Source organism: Loxodonta africana, chromosome 19, assembly GCF_030014295.1.
Source record: "Loxodonta africana isolate mLoxAfr1 chromosome 19, mLoxAfr1.hap2, whole genome shotgun sequence".
NCBI lineage: Eukaryota > Metazoa > Chordata > Mammalia > Proboscidea > Elephantidae > Loxodonta > Loxodonta africana.
In genome coordinates, this window is record NC_087360.1 from 62,901,321 (window position 1) to 62,921,125 (window position 19,805).

The 19,805-nt window shown below is 45.0% G+C and overlaps 1 protein-coding gene across 1 annotated transcript; it reads left to right on the plus strand.

The window, feature by feature from the left end:
- Nucleotides 1-10,589: 10,589 nt before the first annotated feature.
- Nucleotides 10,590-16,694, plus strand: GOT1L1 (glutamic-oxaloacetic transaminase 1 like 1). The gene is made up of 9 exons (XM_003412409.3): nucleotides 10,590-10,979; nucleotides 12,296-12,477; nucleotides 13,637-13,748; nucleotides 14,003-14,112; nucleotides 14,332-14,424; nucleotides 14,545-14,695; nucleotides 15,211-15,376; nucleotides 16,129-16,271; nucleotides 16,531-16,694. The coding sequence occupies exons 1-9, from the start codon at nucleotides 10,865-10,867 to the stop codon at nucleotides 16,692-16,694; spliced, it is 1,236 nt and encodes a 411-aa protein (XP_003412457.1). The 5' UTR covers nucleotides 10,590-10,864.
- The last annotated feature ends 3,111 nt before the right edge of the window (nucleotides 16,695-19,805 follow it).

A 19,805-nucleotide genomic window follows, 5' to 3' on the forward strand; every position in this document is an offset into this window, starting at 1 on the left:
GTTAATAAAAAGGGAGATTTCCATGGGTGGGCCTGACCTAATCAGACGAGCCCTTTAGAGAAGGGTCTTGAGGTCAAAAGCAAAAGTCAAAGAAACTCTTTTTGCTGGCCTTGAGGAAGTCAGCCATTATGAGTTCTACAACTGAAAGGAAATGAATTCTGCCAACAACCATGTAAGCTTGGAAGAGGACCCTGAGCCTCAGATAAGACCACAGCCCTGGCCCACATCTTGAGCGCAGCCCTGTGAGACTCTGAGCAGAGGACCCAGTCAACCCATACCCAGAATCCTGACCTGTTGAAACTGTGAGATAATAAATGTGTGTTGTCTTAAGCTGCTAAGTTTGTGGTAATTTATTATGCAACAATAGAAAGCTAATAGAAACTAAATGCACGATTCTGTCCGAAGCTTCTCTTTCTAACAGTTCTTCTCTGGTGATGTTTTTAAAGGTTTCCCATCAGAACCCAAAACAAAGTGGGACAATGTGCTCAGGGAGAGCCCCTTGTCATGACCTACCACTCTCTTCCAAAGGCCTAGTGGGGACTCTTGCTTGGGTGTTCCCGGAATAGGGTCTCTCAGTCCTCATCCTGAAGGAATGACCAGTCATCCCATTACCTCTTGTTCTCCTCTTCCCCCCACCACATACACATACACCTTTTAAGAAATTTAGGAACTAGAAGTTCAGAATCCATTTACCACCGTTTACATTGCTGAGTTGCTAGTGAGTGAGGGGCCAGGAGCCCTGGTGGTGCAGTAGTTAAGAGCTATGGCTGCTAACCAAAAGGTCGGCAGTTGGAATCCACCAGTTGCTCCTTGGAAACCCTGTGGGGCAGTTCTACTCTGTCGTATAAGGTTAGTATGAGTCGGAATTGACTCTGTGGCAACAGTTTTTAGTGAGGGGCCACACTTTATAACACAAAGCCACAGGAAACATAGTTCCCAAAATCTCTTCAGCAAGGAACAAAATGAAATACTATTGCTTTGGCTGTTGGTATTTCCAGAAGGAAGAAGAGATAAATCACTTCTTCCCAGAGAGGAGAGCAATGGGAAGGGGAGTGATTTGCATGAACTCCGTGCTACCCCTAGTGTCTCCGAATTCTCTTGCAGTTACTGGATCATGTGAAGGAGCCATTCCTCCTGAAGCCTCCCCTTGGGCCCAAGTCTGAATCAAACTGATGTTGGAGTACTCTCTGAGAACCACAGGGAATGCAGCTGGGAGACAGAGGGAAGCATGTTATTGTTGTTAGGTGCCATTGGTTCGATGCCGACTCATAACGAAGGAGTAGAACTGCCCCATAGTGTTTCCAAGAAGCCGCTGGTGGATTTGAACTGCCAACCTTTTGGTTAGCAGCCGAGCTGTTAACAACTAGGCAGCTGCTTTTCCATCAGAGAAATTCCTACCATTTTGGGGGAGGGAGAAACATATGAGACTGATGGTGAACTCTATTACTCCAGCTTCTTCAAGACTCAGAGCCTAGCTGTGTGAGGGCTTCCCCGCCACCGCCTCCGTGTCCTGACGGGAGTGCTGCAGTGGTCCTACTGAAGGGAGAACACAACTGAGGTTCTTACCCCTAAGAACTACATGCCCGTCCCCTGGTAGTGTTGCCAGATGGGAGGTATTGTCCGGGGTAGTCTGCTATGAGAGCTTCGGGGCTGGTAAAATGAAAAAGTTTCAATAAATCTTTGTATTTGCTTTCCTTCAACATTCCTTGCTAGTTGTTCTAATGAAAAATACCTGTTTCTTAAACAAATAAGGAGATATAAAAGTTGCATTAAAATATGTAAAAATTATTATTGATACATAAGACATTGTTTAAATTAAGCAGGTGTTTTTCAGAATGGCCACCACCTGCCAACATCTCCCCAGGCTTGGCCTGGTGCCTGGTATTTTTATAGAGGATGTCTGGCCATTCCACCCCTTAGCCACTGGCTGAGCTCAGACCTTCATCACTTCCAAACCAAATTATGTTCTGGCTCTCCTTCAATTCATTCTCCACAAGCCCCCAGAGGGATTTTTCTAAAATATAAATTGGATCATGTCATTCTCTTTCATAGATCATTCAAAGGCTTCCGAAAGGTTTTGGGGTAAAATTCAGAACCCTCAACCTAAAGGGTCTGGCATTATATGGGCTGTGGTTATCTTTCTAACCTTATTTCATACCATGACCCCATACGCTTTTATCCCATCCATGCTTAAATTCCCTAAGCTTAGTTCACTGAACATCTCACATTTGTTTCTGCCTCTGTACTTTCACACAGACTGTACCTCTATCATCCACGCAAACACAAGAGTATCCTCTGCTCATCTGTCCATGCATCCATCCATCCATCCATCCACTCACCCACCCACGCATCCATCCACCCATCCACCCACCCACCCATCCATCCATCCATCCATCCATCCATCCATCCATCCATCCATCCATCCATCCATCCATCCATCCAACCATCCATCCATCCATCCAACCATCCATCTCAATAAGGTTTTATTGAGGGAACAAACTCTAGATATGTTACAAAGGTAGAACTGACAAGGTTTGCTGAAGGGTTGGATGTAGAATATAAGAGGAAAAGAGAGAAGTTTGGGAAAAGCCCAAGATTTTTGGCCCAAGCAACTGGTACAATGGACTTGCCATTTATCGAGATGGGGGAAGGGGTGATAACAGCAGGTTTGGTGGGGGGATATGAGATTAAGAGTTTTTGGACATAGTAAATTGGGGAAGTCTATTAATCATTTACTGGAATATCAAGTAGGCCCTTGGATTTTCAAGTTGGTAGATCAGGAGCGAGGTTGGGGCCAAATATATAAATTTGAAAGATAGATATTTAAGCTCATGGAATTGGATAAGACCACCTGCATGGTAACCATAGGAAAAAAAAAAAATTTTTTTTTTTCAAGAATTCAGAAAAACTGAGCCGTGGAGCATTTCAACATTTAGAGATCAGAAATAGAAGGAACCAACAAAGCCAACTGAGAAAAGCAGCAGAGAGATGAAAGCAGAACCAAAAGAAAGTAGTGTTCTGGATGCCACAGGAAGAAAGTGTTATGAGGAGGATGTGGTCAGCTGGGCCACATGCTGCTGGAACATCAAATAAGGGGAGGACTGAGAACACACCACTGGATTTGGCAGTAAACAGGTCTACTGTTCATGACCTTGGTAAGAGCAGTTTTGATGGTATGGTGGTGATGAAATACGTAACCAGAGTGGGTTCAACAGAATATGGGAGGTAAACAGTGGAGATAGGAAGCATAGAAAACTCTTTCAAGAGCTATTGCTGTAAAGATGAGCAGAGAATGTAATGTGGTTGATCATTTTGTTGTCACCTTGGTTAATCTGTGTGGGACAAAGAACTTGGTTTGGCCCTTTGACTCTGGTTTCTGAAAATAACCCAAGCGATCAATATGCTTTAGTTTTCCAAAATAGCCAGGAAAATAGGGGCTGCTCAGGTCATACACCTGGCAAACTCACTTCAGAAATGGAGGGAGGCCTAGTGCAATCATGCACATTCATTGACTGGGTCAATTGTAACTATGCGTTAAGGCCCACTCATGCATATTCATTGAGGTCCCTATGACTAGAGTACCTGGGACCTATGAGTGCTCCCTTTGGATCCTCCTGGATTGGTGAAAACATCTGTGCATTGGAGAGGGGACAATGTCCTTGGGGACAATGGAGACCTTGTGCCAGGAATTCTCCCAGACTTTGGTGTGTCTCTATGCTTATATTCTTTCTGGTTATAATAAATGGGTAACTGTAAATATAGGTAATAGTTTCTGTGAGTTCTGTGAGTCATTCTAGTGAATTATCAAACCCACCGGAGGCAGTGAGAACCAGCAGAGAGGCTGGCATTTGCCTGTTTGGCAGGGGCTGGAAGGACAGAGTCCTAACTTGTGGTGACCCAACACTAGTCTGGGTGCTTAGGGTCAGAGAGAGAAAGTGTCACATGGGTGGCTGGTGTCAGAAAGATGAAGTGGGAAAGTAGGGATATGAGTTATTGTCACATTTTGGAAATCGACCTTATGTTGGCTATTACTCATACAATCTGGGAACTCTGTCTTCCAGAATCCCCCTCCTTGTCAGGTTCCAGTTTAAAGGTGGCTAAAAGAGGAACTTGCCCAATACTGGCTCCTTAGTGAGAGCATGTGGAGGAGCCAGCAGGTGCACATGACTATTGTTGTGTTAGGTGTCACTGAGTTGGTTCCAACTCATAGTGACCTTATGTACAATGGAATGAAACACTGCCTGGCCCTGCGCCACCCCCACAATCACTGTTATGCTTGAGCCCATTGTGGCAGCCACTGAGTCAGTCCATCTCGTTGAGGGTCTTACTCTTTTCCACTGACCCTCTACTTTACCAAGCATTATGTCCTTCTCCAGGAATTGGTCTCTTCTGATAACATGTTCAAAATATGTGAGCAGAAGTCTCACCATCCTTGCTTCTAAGGAGCATTCCGGCTATACTTCGTCCAAGACAGATTTGTTCATTCTTCTGGCAACCTGTTGCGGTAAAGTAGATTCCAACTCCTAGTGACCCTGTAAGACAGAGCAGAACTGCCCCATAGGGCTTCCAAGGAGTGGCTGGTGGATTTGAACTGCTGAGTTTTGGTTAGCAGCCAAGCTCTTAACCACTGCACCACCAGGGCTCCATTCTTTTGCCAGTCCATAGTGTATAAATATTCTTCACTAACATCATAATTCGAAGGTGTCAATTCTTCTTTGGTTTTCCTTATTCACTGACCAATTTTCATATGCATATGAGGTGATTGAAAATATCATGGCTTGGGTCAGGCACACCTTAGTCTTCAAAGTGACATCTTTTTTTTTTTTTTTTAACACTTGAAAGAAGTCTTTTGCAGCAGATTTGCCCAATGCAATGCGTTGTTTGAATTCTTGACTGCTGGTTCCATGGGCATTGCTTGTGGATCCAAGTAAAATGAGATCCTTGACAACTTCAATCTTTTCTCCATTTATCATGATGTTGCTTATCAGTCCAGTTGTGAGGGTTTTTATTTTCTTTATGTTGAAGGCCAATTCATACTGAAGGTTTAGTCTTTGATCTTTATCAGAAAGTGCTTCCAGTCCTCTCCACTTTCAGCAAACAAGGTTGTGTCATCTGCATATTGCACATGACTAGGCTCAACCAATCAGACATAGGCTTCCTGTTCTGTGTGTAGGGAGCCTGTGAAGTTAAGAAGTAAGAGCAATGGAGGATCCTTTCCGACAGCGGCTGCTGTGGTGGTGAGGTCACCCTCTATAGGACCTGCAGTGGCAACCAAGCCTGCAGAGGAGTGTGAGGGTGGAGCCAGTCACAGCATCATGTAGCGTTCAGAAGTGGCAGCTGAATCCTCACTAGTTTCCTTCTGTGGTCTGATCTTGGTTGTGGTTCTGCTCCAGGAACTCCAAGCCTTGTTCTCCAGCCTCCCTACCAATTCTGTGAGTGATCCAATAGCCTTTTAATGAATTCCTCTTATGCTTAAATCAGCTCGTCAGTTTCTGTTGCTTACAACCAAGAATCCTAGCTGGTACTGACAGGAAATAAGGGCTTTGTCAGCTAAAGTTCTTTCTTTCTGACTTCTCTCTGCGCACAGTGACTTTATTTTTTGGGGTTTTCCTACAGGTCAGGGACCAGTAGCTTCTGGAAGATTTGGGATCATTTCCTTATAACTCCACAGACAGACAGTAGTAAAAGGTTCTTCTCTGCCTGCTCCAACAGAAAATACTGGGAAAGGACTTCAATAGTTCTGACTCGAGTCTTATGCCTCCTCTCAGAGCAAGCACTGTAACTTCTAATTCAGAACCAAGGCTGGGGGTGGAGTGAGGTTTGTTACCAGAAGGTGTAGGAAAAGGGTTTCCGGGTGGGCTTAGGGAAAACTCACCACTTTCCACCCTTTGGCTGCTCATCAGTGTATATTCTTTTCCTCAAATGTGTAATTCCAGTGGCACAGTAAGAGCTTGGCTGCTAACCAAAAGGTCGGCAGTTTGAATCCACCAGCTGCTCCTTGGAAACCTTATGGGGCGGTTCTACTCCATCTTATAGGGTCACTATGAGTCAGAATTGACTCCACAGCAGCTTTTTTTTTTTTTAGCATTATGCAATTTTTTCACATTCAACTAAAAACTCACTCTGTCTTCTCCAAAGGAAACAAGCTGAAGTCACATCCAACGTGAGATCCAGAGCCTAGCATCTCTGGGGAAGGTGCCTTTCTTTTGATCTGAAAGTGGGCTGCTCAAGATACTGCAGCTTATGGACTAAATGGAGTTTATCCACTTCTTTATATACCCAATCTACAATGCTGGGAGGCAAACTGCTAGAAAATTTCCCATTTAGAAAAATAGGCAAGGGGAACAACACAATGGCCACTGGTCCAGCGCACATACCACATCCATCTGGACATGGTGTAGGATCCAACCATTTTTTGGTTCATGTTCCAAGCAATGGAGTGAACTCTTTGAATCAGTTAATGAAGATACTCGCCCCTCCCCCTTGGTGATGTCTCCTTTGCCCTCAAGAGAGCACGAGAGGGCAATTCCACTTTAGGAGCCAACTTTGGTGAGTATGGTTACAGAAACCTGGCCATTGCTAGCGGAACCGCAATTTTTCTTGTGAGGGGGGGACTTCTTTAAGACCCTTGTTTGTTCATCAAGTTTATTTCTAGGACCTTCCAATTATTCTGTACTATAAACTCCATAATCGAAACCTTTTGCATTTGGATCTTGGTTTTGTAGTTTCTTTTTGTAATGGCCCATGGGACCTGCCCCTCTCCATAAACCTTACCTGACTCTATAATATTTATTATCTCCATTTAAAAGTGAATACACTGGGGTGAGATTTTAAATGTTCTGTGGTTAAGTGCCTTGGAGTCGATTCTGACTCCTTGTTACCCAATGTGACAGAGTAGAACTGCCCCATAGGGTTTTCTAGGCTGTAATTTTTACAGGAGCAAATCACCAGGTCCTTTCTCCTGTGGAGCTGATGGGTGGGTTTGAACCCCCGACCTTTCAGTTAGCAGAGGAGCACTTAACCATTGTACCACAAGGGCTCTTTTTAAACATGTTACATAAGTCCATACGGGCACTAAGGGGAAAAGCTGAGATTGAAAGGTATCTGCCTCGCACCCAACACTCTCCTCTGTCCACTATACCCTGGGGCTCTAGTTAGAGTGGTCTCATATCTGAGTGCAGTGCCAAGAAGGGAGGCAGATAAGAGCTGAAGCGGCTATTTTCAGGGGACTCTGAAAGACACAGGTGTGTGCTGGTTGCGTGGGTAGGCGGGAGTTTGTAGCTTCAGGAGCTTCACGAGGCTGCACCCTTGGCATCCAAACCAATGTCACATGGTTGTCACAGTGGCTGCAATACCTACCAACCCAACCAACCCATTGCCTTCGAGTAGATTCCGACTCATAGAGACCCTAAAGGACAGAGTAGAACTGCCTCATAGGGTTTCCAAGGAGTGCCTGGTAGATTCGAACTGCTGACCTTTTTTGGTTAGCAACCATAATTCTTAACCACTATGCCACCAGGGTTTCCTGCCAATACCTAGCAGTGGGGAAATATGCAACCGAAGTGACATCCTAAGACTCGTATCTCAGTGAGGGGGATGGGACTGGAAGAACGTGAGAGTATTGTTCCTAAGGTCACTCAGAAACCCCCAGGAATGCCCAGAAACAACTAGGGAAGACTAAGAGGGACTAGTGGTCCTAGACTATGTAGGTATGTGTAAGATTCTGGGAAAGACAAGTTAGTCTGGTTAATACAACCACGTTTGTGCCCTGGACTGGTGAGAGATGGAAACATGGGGCCACAAACACTCCATCCCCAATTATTGGCTGACTTGCTACCAGGAAGAGCCCCTGGCACAAGCCAACCTCCCCTTTCTCTTACAACCCCTACCTGCTGTCATTATATAGACTGGGGTAATCCAGAGAAGAACTCTCCTTTCTTCCCACTGCTACGGAGGCAGAATGGAGACCCTGGATGTTTAACAGGTTTGGAAGTACAGGCCAATAAACACAAAAAATAGCCATTTAAAATGATTTTTTTTTTTTTTTTAGAATTTGGAATGGATGTTGCGGTGAATAGCTGCTAACTGCCTTCCCAGCATCCCCTCTCCCCTTTCCCATTCTTGAGAGAATGAATTCTCCTTTGGAAATTCTTCTCCCATCCTTAGAAGCGCTGTTTGGGAGAGATTAACGCCACCCTCAGCTCTAGGTGGTTGGTTTAAACTGACCACAGTATCCAATCCTAAACCGTGTGCAGAAAAAGGGTGAGCCAATGACTCAACTGAAGCCCAGGAGAAAGGAGAAAGGGGGTTAGGGGCTTCAGTGAAGGAAACTTCCTCTCTTTTTAGGACAAGAGATGCTCTTTCTTCCTCTAGAAGAGTAAGGATGTGACATCTGAAAGGACTGCAACCATTCTTTAAAAACATAAACATTGTTTTTGAATATAAAACCCATGCACAAGGTTTAGCATTGAAAAGGTACAAAATACCTTCTTCCCTTTCCCTCCCCATTCACCACCCAGTTCCACTTTGCAGTGGTAGCCACAGTTACCAGCTTCTTTTGTGTCTTTCCAGAGATCTTCCATGTATTCGTGAACCCAAATGCTGCCACTTTGCTCGGGATTTTGTACCTCCCTTGTTCTTATTTGATGAAGTATCTTGGAGAATTTTCCACATCTCCATTCAAAGAGCCGCCTTTAACAGCTGCCTGGAATTCCATTACATGGCTATCCCATTATTAAGTAAACCATTCCTTTCAGTAATTGGCACTGTCTTTATTTCTAAACAAAGCTGCGATGCCAGTTCCTCGAATGTGTATCATCTTGCACGTGCGCTGCATTTGTTTTTGCTCCCATGACCAGAGCCAGCCAGAGCACACAGCTGAAGCACCCAAGAGAGCAGAGCCAAGAGAAGCACCAAGAAGGGAGCTGGAGCCCTGATGACACTGTGAAGCACTGCACTGAACTGTGGCTGAAGTCAGATGTACCCTGGACTGCCCAGCTATGACAGCCAATACATGCTCTCTCTTACTCAAGTTAGTTTGGGTTGTTTTTTTTTATTATTTGCTGCTTAAAAAGTCCTAAGTGGCACACATGTTAAAATACTCACAACTTAAGGGTTCAATGAAGAAGGTATGATAAAATTTATGTGAAAATTTTTGTGTCAGTTATCGATCTTAAAATGCAAACATCATAGAAAAGAAACTGAAAGGAAGTACACCAAAATGTTAACTGGTGTATGGATGATTGTAGGAAATTTGTGTTCGGCATGATCATTTTTTACAATAGTATGGATTGTTTTCATAATCATTTGTCTCGAGGCATAATCATTTGTCTCAAGGCAGGGTCTCTGGAAGCACAGACCAAGAAGGGATTCAGCGAAACATGACTTATAGAAGGAGTACCTTTCAGGAAAGGAGCCTGGGTGGTACAAGTGGTTTGCGATCAGTTAACTGAAAATGGCTGTTTGAACTTACTCACTGGTGCCGCGGAAGAAAGGCCTGGTGACCTGCTTCTGTAAAAGTTGTTATTGTTAGGTGCCATTGAGTCAGTTCCAACTCATAGCAACTTGTGTACAACAGAATGAAACACTGCCCGGTCCTGCACCAACCTGGTGATCGTTGTTATGCCTGAGCCCATTGGTTGCAGCCACTGTGTCAATCCATCTTGTTGAGGGTCTTCTTCTCTTTTGCTAACCCTTTACTTTGCTAAGCGTGGTGTCCTTCTCCAGGTTACGGCTAGAAAACCCCATGAAGTAGTCTTACTCTTTCACACGTGAGGTCGCCATGAGTCAGTGGCTTACTCGATGGCAGCTAACAGCAACCACAAAAACCCTTTGGAGGGACCTGTAAGGGAGTGAAGGAAGCAGAACTGTGTTCCCAGGTGTGATCTCAGGTAAAGTCTAGCCTCCACCTGACTTGAGGGTGGGCTCTGGAATGCAAATGAGACAGAGGGGCAGGCTTTTTGTTTGCCTAGATCAGGCAGTCATTGTCTACCCCCTTCGGTGAGGATGTAGCCTTTCCGGGTGAATTGGCTTCTGCCACTGATGGACAATTCTCCAGAGAAGGTACACGCATAAGCCTTTATCCACCAGCACAGCTGCAGCAGTGGGGACACTGACTGGTAAAGGATAACTGGGTGAGATATCAACAGTGTCTACAACAATCATTAAAAAGTTATTAACAGAAAAGAAAAAGAAAAATGCAAGATTAACCCTACAGAGGATGAGTCTTTTTCCTCTTGGCCTCTTTGCCTTCTACGCTGCTTGACCATGGAACAGCTAGAATTGAAACTGCTAACAAATGTAGAAGCAAGTTTTGACTCTAGATCACTGAGATAACTGAGAGAAATAGGACCAGCTTGGGGAAATGCAAATTACACTGTTTCTAAGCATAGGACTCTTTATTCAGAGTGCTTTCTTTCTATTCCTTTTAAAGCCTGGGGCCCTTTGCAAAATGAAAGTAGAAGCTTTTTAAACTTATCCCTCCTCCTGTGTTGCCGCTTGGTCTGAGGTTTTCAAGGCAGAGAAAGCCCTCACCTGGCTCCTTGCTGCCTGCCCTGCTGTTCTGGCTTTAAAGGGGCTGGTGTGTTAGTTTGAATTGGGCGACTTGGGACTAGAGAAGAGACTGCCTCCCCCTTCCCCCTCTCTCAGGGACTTCTCCTTAAGTGCCATGGAATGTTCTTATGGCCCTTGTGGATTGTCACCACAGAGACTGGGAGTTGTGAGGTTCTGTTGCTCTGGTAACCAGTTGTTGGGAGCCTCTGCATTGGAGCTGCCAAGGCTCTGGGAAGAGGCAGGCCTGTATGGCACAGGCTTGGAATAAGGCAGGTCACAAAGTCATAGTCTCGGCTCCACTTTCATCTCAGTTATGCCCACCCTTTCAGTGTTCACGGATGTACCCATGGCCCACAAGCTAGAAGGCAGCTTGCTAAAGAGCTACAAACAAGATGATCACCCTAACAAGACGTTCCTGGCCTATAGAGGTAGCTGCCTAGTAGTTCTGGAGTACTGTTTTTGTTGTTCGTTGCTGTCAAGTTGATTCCCACTCATGGTGGTCCCAGGTGTGCAGAGTAGAATTGCTCCAAAGGTTTTCAAGGATGTGACCTTTTGGAAGGAGATCACTAGGCCTGTCTTCAGAGGTGTCTTTGGGTGGGATTGAACCACAGACCTTCCTGCCAATAGTCAAGCGCTTAACCGTTTGCACCACTCGGGGACAAGAATTAGTATATCTTACCCACTGCAGTCGAGCCAAATCTGACCTATAGCGGAGTAGAACAGAGTAGAACTGCCCCCATAGGGTTTCCAAGGCTGTAAATCTTCATGGAAGCAGACTCCCACATCTTCCTACTGCAGAGCTGGTGGTGGGTTTGAATGGTCGACCTTTTGGTTAGCAGCCAAGCACTTAGCCACTGCTCTACCAGGCCTCCTTAATATATCCTGACTGCCCCTAGAAAAAGAAAAACTGTTGCTGTATGGTCAACTACGACTCATGGCGACCCTATATGGGTCAGAGCAGAGCTGTGCTCCTTAAGGTTTTCAATGGCTGATTTTTTGGAAGCAGATCACCAGGCTTTTCTTCTGAGGTGCCTCTGGGTGAACTTAAACCTCCAACCTTTTGGTTAGCAGTAGAACACCTTAACTGTCTGCACCGCCCAGGGACTCCTAACTGTCCCTACGAGGGCTGTATTACACTGTTGCAGGGGACGGGGGAGGGATGGCCCAAGACTGGGCAGGTGCAGAGGCCTTTTCTGGTTAACAGAATTGCTCAGGTTGGAGTGGGGGGTGGGGGGGGGAAGCAGAGAATGTCGGTCATCCCATGTTCTCTGCCCTCCTCTGGGGGCATCTAGGTCTAATCTAGGTGTTAGGGGAGAGGAAATCCTATTCCCCACTTCTATGCTTTGGGGCCCACAGGGGCACTGACTTCTCTTTCCTCAGCTCTCCCTTGTCCCCACTCACTCTCTTTTCTGTTCCTGAACTGAGAATGGTTCCCAGAATGGATCCTTCTGTGTGCAGCCCTCCCCAGCCCCTGTGAAAGTCCAGGTTACCTTCATTTAGTCTCAAATGTCTAACTTCTACCTCGTGTATAACTTTTGCCCTTTAAGGTGGCCTAGGTTTATTTTATCTTTTATAAAAAGATAAAAAATTATATACATTCACAGACAGCATGTTGTTTTTGTAAAGAAAAGAAGAAAGTTGTCTTTTCATGGGCAACTTTCCAAAGTCCTGGGCCGGCTGGGTTGTTTGTGAGCTCTGTCTGCGGAGCCCAGACTCCAAGCTCCCTCTGCACCTTCCCTCGAAGTCTGCATGGCTGAAGACGGGCACCCCTGGGTTTCTCCCGTGGTGAAAAAGCTCCGATCGCAGATCTCACAGGATCCCTCTCTGAACTACGAGTACGCACCCGTGATGGGCATGAAGTCGTTCATCCAAGCCTCGTTGGAGCTGTTGTTTGGAAAGCACAGCCAAGCCATTGCGGAGAACAGGGTCAGTAGAAGGGTCCTCCCTTTCTGACTCAGACCACAGGGAATGGACATCTGGGGATGCACCATCTTCAACCTGAAAGGACCCCAGGAGGGCCCCCTGGCATTGACAGAGGAAGACACCTGAGGCTCAGAGGGTCCACACTCTATAGCCATTGTGGGCAGGGCTGGGATCAGAACCCAAATCCAGTGCCCTTTGCCCCACACACATTTCTTATTTCAGGGCTCTTCAAAGATGGAATTATCTGAATCTTAGGTGGTCCTATCATTACAGTGAAATCTGTGAGAGCCAGAACTCGACAGGACTGCCTTGTTTTTCTGGGTGTTGAAACTTCGCTGCCTTTGACAGGGTGCAGCTTACCATTTTTCTATCACTCCCTACTGGTGGAAAGCATTTAAGCTTTCCTTTTCTGACAGATTTCCACTTTACACAAGTTCCCACTTTTGCAAGTTTTGCTGTACTATTATCGTATTAATCTTTCTTTTTCTACACTTTATATATGTGCAGTTTATTGTATGCCATTTATATCTCAGCATACCAAAAACAAACAAACAAACCTGGTGCCAGTGAGTTGATTCCAACTCATAGTAACCCTACAGGACAGAGTAGAACTGCCCCATAGGCTTGCCAAGGCTGTAGTCTCCTATGGAACAGCTGGTGGATTCGAACCACGAACCTTTTGATTAGCAGATAACCTCTTTAACCACTGAGACACCAGGGCTCCTGTACCTCAAAGTAACTGTTTTAAAAAACATAAAGATCCAGTTTCTGAAAAACCACTGTGTAATTTTTCAGATGATGCTGTCAGAAGTCTTCTCAATCATAATTCGCATGTCATCTGGGTTAAGATCTCCCCTGTATCTCCAAGGTCAACAATTTGTTGAAAGAATAAATGTATAAATGAATGAGTTAAGAAACAAATGAATTAGAGAGCATTTTTCCCAATATATAGCTTTGGAGGCTGGGGGTTTGAAATTAGGGTATTGGCCCTGTTGATTCCTTCTGAGAGCTCTGAGAGAGAATCTTCCATGCCTCTCTCCTAGCTCCTGTTAATGGCCAACGATCATTGGCTTGTAGATGCATCCTCACGTGGCCATTGTCTTCCTGTCTGTGTCTTTCTTATTACTCTTTTTAAAGCTTTATTTCTGTTTTTTGTTGGCAGGTAGGGGGTGTGCACACTGTCGGTGACAATGGTGCCTTTCAGCTTGGGGCTCAGTTCCTCAGAACTTGGCATCAGGATTCTCGAGTAGTTTATATCACCTCTTTTCAGAAAGGTGAGTGTTACTCAAGATGAGGTTGACAGAAGATCCCTGCCCCGTGTTCCTGATTCCTACCCCAATTGCCATCTTTACTATTGTCCTTCTCGCTCTCCATCACAAGAAAAACAGTGGACAAGCCACACTATGCTTGTCCTTTTCCTGTGATTGTCCCATCTTGAGCCATGGCTCTCAGGCCTATACTGTAGTATCTCTGCCTCCCTCTCTCCATTTTCCCATGCACCAGCTGATGGGGCGATGTATTCCCACAGAACTGTATGGACTCATCTTCCAGGACATGGGCTTTACAGTTCATGAATACTCCTTCTGGAACCCCAAGCAGATGTGCATGGACCCCAATATACTCATCAATGTGGTGAAGGTAGAGGGGGCCCACTCAGAAATTTCTCCCTAAACCAGTTTTACGGTCTTAATTTCCTCTCCACTCCTTCACCCCCATAACCATCCAAGGCCTTTTCTAGGCTTAGGTTTGCCTTGCCCTTTAGTAGGAGCCAACACGGGGAGTGCTCGCCCTTCCAATGCCCTGGTTTCACTACCACTTGGTAGTGGAGGTGCCTGATAAGATTATCTCTACCTGCAGCAGGCTCCATGTGGCAGTGTCCTTGCAGTTGGGAGCATCGCAGACTGCAAGTTAACACAAAGTCAGTGGATAAAGTTGATGTCCATCATGAAGGTGGGCCCAACCTCTCACCTTTCCTTCCTCCCTCTTGCCAACCACCATCTATCTCCTCCATCAGTCTCATCCTTTTCTCATCCCATTTGGAACATTATTTCTTTCTCCTTTCTCCTACAGAGCAAGCAAATATTCCCATTTTTTGACATTCCCAGTCAAGGTTTCTCCTCTGGTGACCTGAATGAGGACAGTAGAATTTTACGATACTTTGTGGCTCAAGGCTTTGAGTTCTTCTGCAGCCAGTCCCTGTCCAAGAATTTTGGCATTTATGGTATGGTATGGGCATGAGCCAGAAGGGGATGGGAGGCCTGGAGCTGAAGTGGGGACTAATCCATGGCACAAAAGATGTTTTTGGCATCTCTTACCCTCTGGAGAGAGCCAAGGACTCCAGAGAGAACACCACAGAGGCAGAAGGGAAGAGCACTGGGCTAGAAGTTGGGTGTTATGATATTGTCTTACCTCAGCTACTGAAACTAACCACTAAAACTGACTGTGGTTAAAATTTTTCACCCCCTTAGGCCTCTGTTTCCTCAATCTTAAGATGAGGGAGTAGAACTCAGTGATCTTTCAAGTCCCTTCCACCTTTAAGACTATTGCTTATGGCTAGTTTTCTGGAAGAATGGCCTCTAGCAATTTTCTGGAATCAGATCCCAGTGTGGCTGGGTTGGGATGAGGGCCCCATAATTCAACTTTCTGCACGGTTGGAGGAAGAACACTGTCATAGGTGAAGGGCCTAGTAATAGAGGAGGAGACTGAGGAATGAGGATGTTTGTCCTAATGCTGCAGATGAAGGAGTGGGAGTCCTAGCCGTGGTGGCACTCAGCAACCAGCACCTGCTGTGCGTCCTCTCCCAGTTGATGAACTTCGCCCGTGTCCTGTGGCTAAACCCTCCTACTATGGGTGCCCGCATCATCACCTCAATCCTCTGTAACCCTGCTCTGCATGGAGAATGGTAAGGGTAAAGGATGGCGGCAGGAAGGGATGAGTAGAGCCTCCCACTCATTCATGGAGTTGAACTGGGTGCTTCCCTTTCTGCCTATATAACTTTTTTACTCCATTCGTTCATCAGCATTTACTGAGGGCCTGCTATACACCTAGGAATCCCTGGGTGGTGCAGACAGTTAAATGCCTGACTACTAGCCAAAAGGTTGGTGGGTCAAACCCACCTGCAGGAACCTTGGAAGACAGTCCCTGTGATCTGCTTCCAAAAGGCCAAACAGCTTTGAAAACCCTGTGGGGCACAGTTCTACTCTGACATACACAGGACTGCCATGAGTCAGGACTGACTTGATGGCAACTAGCAACAATGTGCAAGGGTTACCTTACCTTGAGGGAGTGGGCAATATTCTTTTTGAATACAGTTCAGTGGAGTTATTTGAACTCTTCCAGACTACAGGGGAGGATTATGGAGTATCAGAGGCTTGCTATGAGTCAGGACCAACTCGACAGCCCCTAACAACAACAGCAAGAGGCTTGCTGCTCTGGCAAAAACTGCTGAGGAGCTTGCTTGGCTTGCTTAAATTAATATGGGTTGACTGCACCACTCCCCCCATTCATTACCATCCAAGGGTCCTGACTTAACTGGAGTGCCCTTGGGCACTCTGCAGGGGCATTTTGAAGGGAAGAAGAGTGGGATGGCCATGAGGAGGTCTGAGAGCAAGGGGAAACCTCACACCCCCATTTCTTGCTGTCCTTCCTTGGCAGGAAGCACAGTCTAATAAGGGTTGTAGAGAACATCATGCTGATCAAGGAAAAGGTGAAGGAGAAGCTCCGGCTTCTGGGAACCCCTGGCTCCTGGGATCACATCACTGACCAGAAGGGGACCCATAGCTATCTTGGACTCAACTGTAAGTGCCTAAGAAGGGGGTGGCTCCCCACTTTCTGACCTTGGGCCAGTCTTTGAGCATTAAACTTTACTGACTAGGTGCCCAGTCCCTAGCTTTGCTCTAGATTTTAGTTCTTTTCTGAAGAAGTGGGCCTGCTTTTAAGATCCTTCTGGACTCCCCCCAAAACGCTGACATTCCCTAGCCCTCATCACACACCCCAGGCTAGAGGGGAGCTAAGAGGCGGCCACATCCAGCTCTGAAGCCCTGTGATTATCACCAGCCCAGCAGCTGGAATACCTGGTCAAGAAGAAACATATCTACATCCCCAAAAACAGTCGGATTAACTTCACCTCTATTAATGCCAACAACATAGATTACATCACCCAGAGCATCAACGAGGCTGTCCTCTACGCAACGGGCTCAGAGAAATTTCTTCAGAAGTAGATGACTGCTTATTAGAATAAAAACTTCAGTGTTTGCAAAAACCTGGTACTAATCATTCATTGCCGTGATTCATTTATTTATTTATTGGCAAAGCACTCTCTCTCCATCTCTTTATGGAGTACTGCCTGGCCTCAGCAAAGAGAAAAAATGGCCTAGAGAAGGAGGCGTGTCTGCCTTCATTGACCATCTCATATTTATTGGTCACCTATTGTGTTAAGGCTCTGAGCTAGGCATTGAAGAGACTGCAAAAAATAGGTACACCCCAGTCCTTCTTCTCCAGGAGCTTAGAGTCTACTTGGGGGACAAGCCTTCGTCACATGAAATAGTTAAGTAACAGTTCAAGACTGAATGAAATACAAAGTCACAATGAATTATGTAGACAGTAAGTGTGTTAGGAATTTAGAAAAGAAATACCTCAATGTGGGACAAAATAGCTGGGGAAGATCTCTTGAGGAGGTAGGACTTGATTTGAATATTGATGGATGGCTAAGATTAGGATAATAGGTGGAAGGATCTCCTAGTCCAGAAAACAATCTGAGCAAGAGCTACTGGCATAATATTAAACAATGAATATTTATTAAGTATCTACTAATGAATGTAACTCTACAAGTACCCAGGGTACTAATAAGACACAGTTCCAGCCCTTATATTGCCTCCCACTCTAGCTGGGGAGACACAACTTATATGGTAAAAATGTAAATAACAATAAAAGGTGACATGTAATAAGTGCCAAGTGAGTGTTTCAAGTAAGGGCAAAGAGGTTGGCCTGGAACAAGTAGAGAGTGCTTATGGAGGAGCTAGATGAAAATAAGGTTGAGTAAGTCACGTGGAACCAGTTTATAGCAACGTCAAACACCAGTCTGAGAAATTTGGACTTACAGTCTTTGGAAAGTTGCTGAAAATTGCTATGGAGAAGTGATACACCCAGGGTCCCATGCTGTGCAGTAAAGGGTTAACCCAGCAGGCCTGAATTGTCCAAAACCTGTACTTTCCAAAGGTCTTCAGGACTGGCCCTTGTTGGCTCCTGGGAAATGACCTCTGAGCCCTTGGAGTATCCTTCCTGATAAGATTGTCTTTGCATGCCTGAGACCTTGAGCTATGCTGTATTAGTTTGAACTCTGTGGGGCTGGACACTGAATAGCTAAGGTCAGTCATGCAGGTGCGCATGCCTAGTGACTAACCCCCAGTAAAAACCCTAGATGCCAAGGTTCAGGTGAGCTTCCCTGGTTGACAACACTTCACAAATGTTGTCACCCATCATTGCTGAGAGAATTAAGTGTTGTCCATCTGATTACACCGGGAGAGTACAACTGGAAGCTTGCATTTGGTTTCTTCTGGACTCCACCCAATGTGGTTTTTTCTTTTGCTGATTTTAAGCTCTATCCTTTCACCGTAATTCATCATAACCATGAGGGTAATAGCTTTTTGGGTCCTGTGGGTCCTCCTAGTAAATCATCCAATCCGAGGGTGGTCTTCAGGATCATGACACACACACAATCAGGTGTGGAGCTGGGTTTAGCACAAGGATGCAGGCAAATCCACTTTCTGCTTTCTTGCAATCCTTGCAGATTACTCTTGCAGGACTCAACCTTCTGGAGTTGAGTTTTAGATCCCTAAATCTTTCTGCCAAGCCTAGTGGGCTCCTGACTGGTAAAGAAATAGTCCTCTTCCTATAGAGTGTAATTCTTTTTATTTATTTTTTAATTGTGGTGAAAATATGCACACCAAAAACAGTCACCAGTACAACTTCCACATTTGCAACTCATTGACATTGATTACATTTTCACGTTGTGTCACCATTATTGCTATTCTTTTCCAAATAATTCCACCACTATTAACATAAACTCCATGCCCCCAAACAAAAACTTCCCCTTTCCCCCTCCCTTCCATCCCTAGTAACTATGAATAATCTTTGGTTTCTATATATTTGCTTATTTCATACAAGTGAGATCATATGGTATTTGTCCTTTTGCGACTTATTTCATTCAGCATAATGTTGTCAAAGTTCATCTATGTTGTGGGATGCACCAGAACTTCATTTCTAGTTATGGTTCAGTAATGTTTCATTGCTTGTGTGCATCACATTTTGGTTATCCATTCATCTGTTGATGAACGTTTTAGTTGTTTCCTCTTTTTGGCGACTGTGAAAAGTGCTGCAATGAACATTGGTGTACAGGTTTCTGTTTGCATTCCTGCCTTCACTTCTTCTGGGTATATACCTAAAAAAAAAAACCTAAGGAGACTGTAATTCTTATGAGAAAAAAACAAAGCTTTTGTAACTCCTATTATGAGACTTTAGGAAACACTGGTGGCACAGTTGTTAAGAGCTACCAGCTACTAACCAAAAGGTCGGGAGTTCAAATCCACCAGGTGCTCCTTGGAAATGCTATGGGGCAGTTCTACTCTGTCCTATAAGGTCACTATGAGTGGAAATCGACTCAACGGCAACTTTTTTTTTTAATGAAACTTGGAGGTCTCATAAGTGAGGAGGTTTGCAGGCAAGTTTGTGCAGCAAATAGATCCATCTCCTCTGGTTTCCTGTTGCAAAGAGATGGATTCATCTTGAGTCCCTATGTTTGTCCACAAATGCAGGTTCTTCTTTCAGGTTTGTTTGAAGGCTCCTTTATACCCAAGTTCTAAAGATCTTCTAGTCCCGATGTCAGATGAACTCCAGAGGAACCCTCAGCACCTATGGGTGGCATGTTTTAACCGTTCTCAAAGGTCCATTAGCAGGAGGATAGGCTCTATTATGACTGGCTATCTCCAACTGTCCGTGCCTAAGGAAATATTGAACTTTCAGGTTTTGTAGGTCAGAAAGCATTAAATCATCAGAACAAAATCACTGTCTTTTCTGCTATTGGCTTATATGAGAGACAAGAATTTCCAGTGTACCCATCCAGGAATCAGGCAGGATTTGGTGGAGAGAAAGGTTGTCCTCTTATCATTTGTTCTAGCTGGTTTCAGTACCCCATTATTGATTTTCCATTCAAGGTTAATTTAAGCTTCCTTGAAACTGTTTTCTGCATAGATTACCTCTTAAGTTAATTAGTTTCAGGTACCTGATTATTCTTTGCTTAGAGTATTAATGAAACTAAAATCGTTCCTATGAAC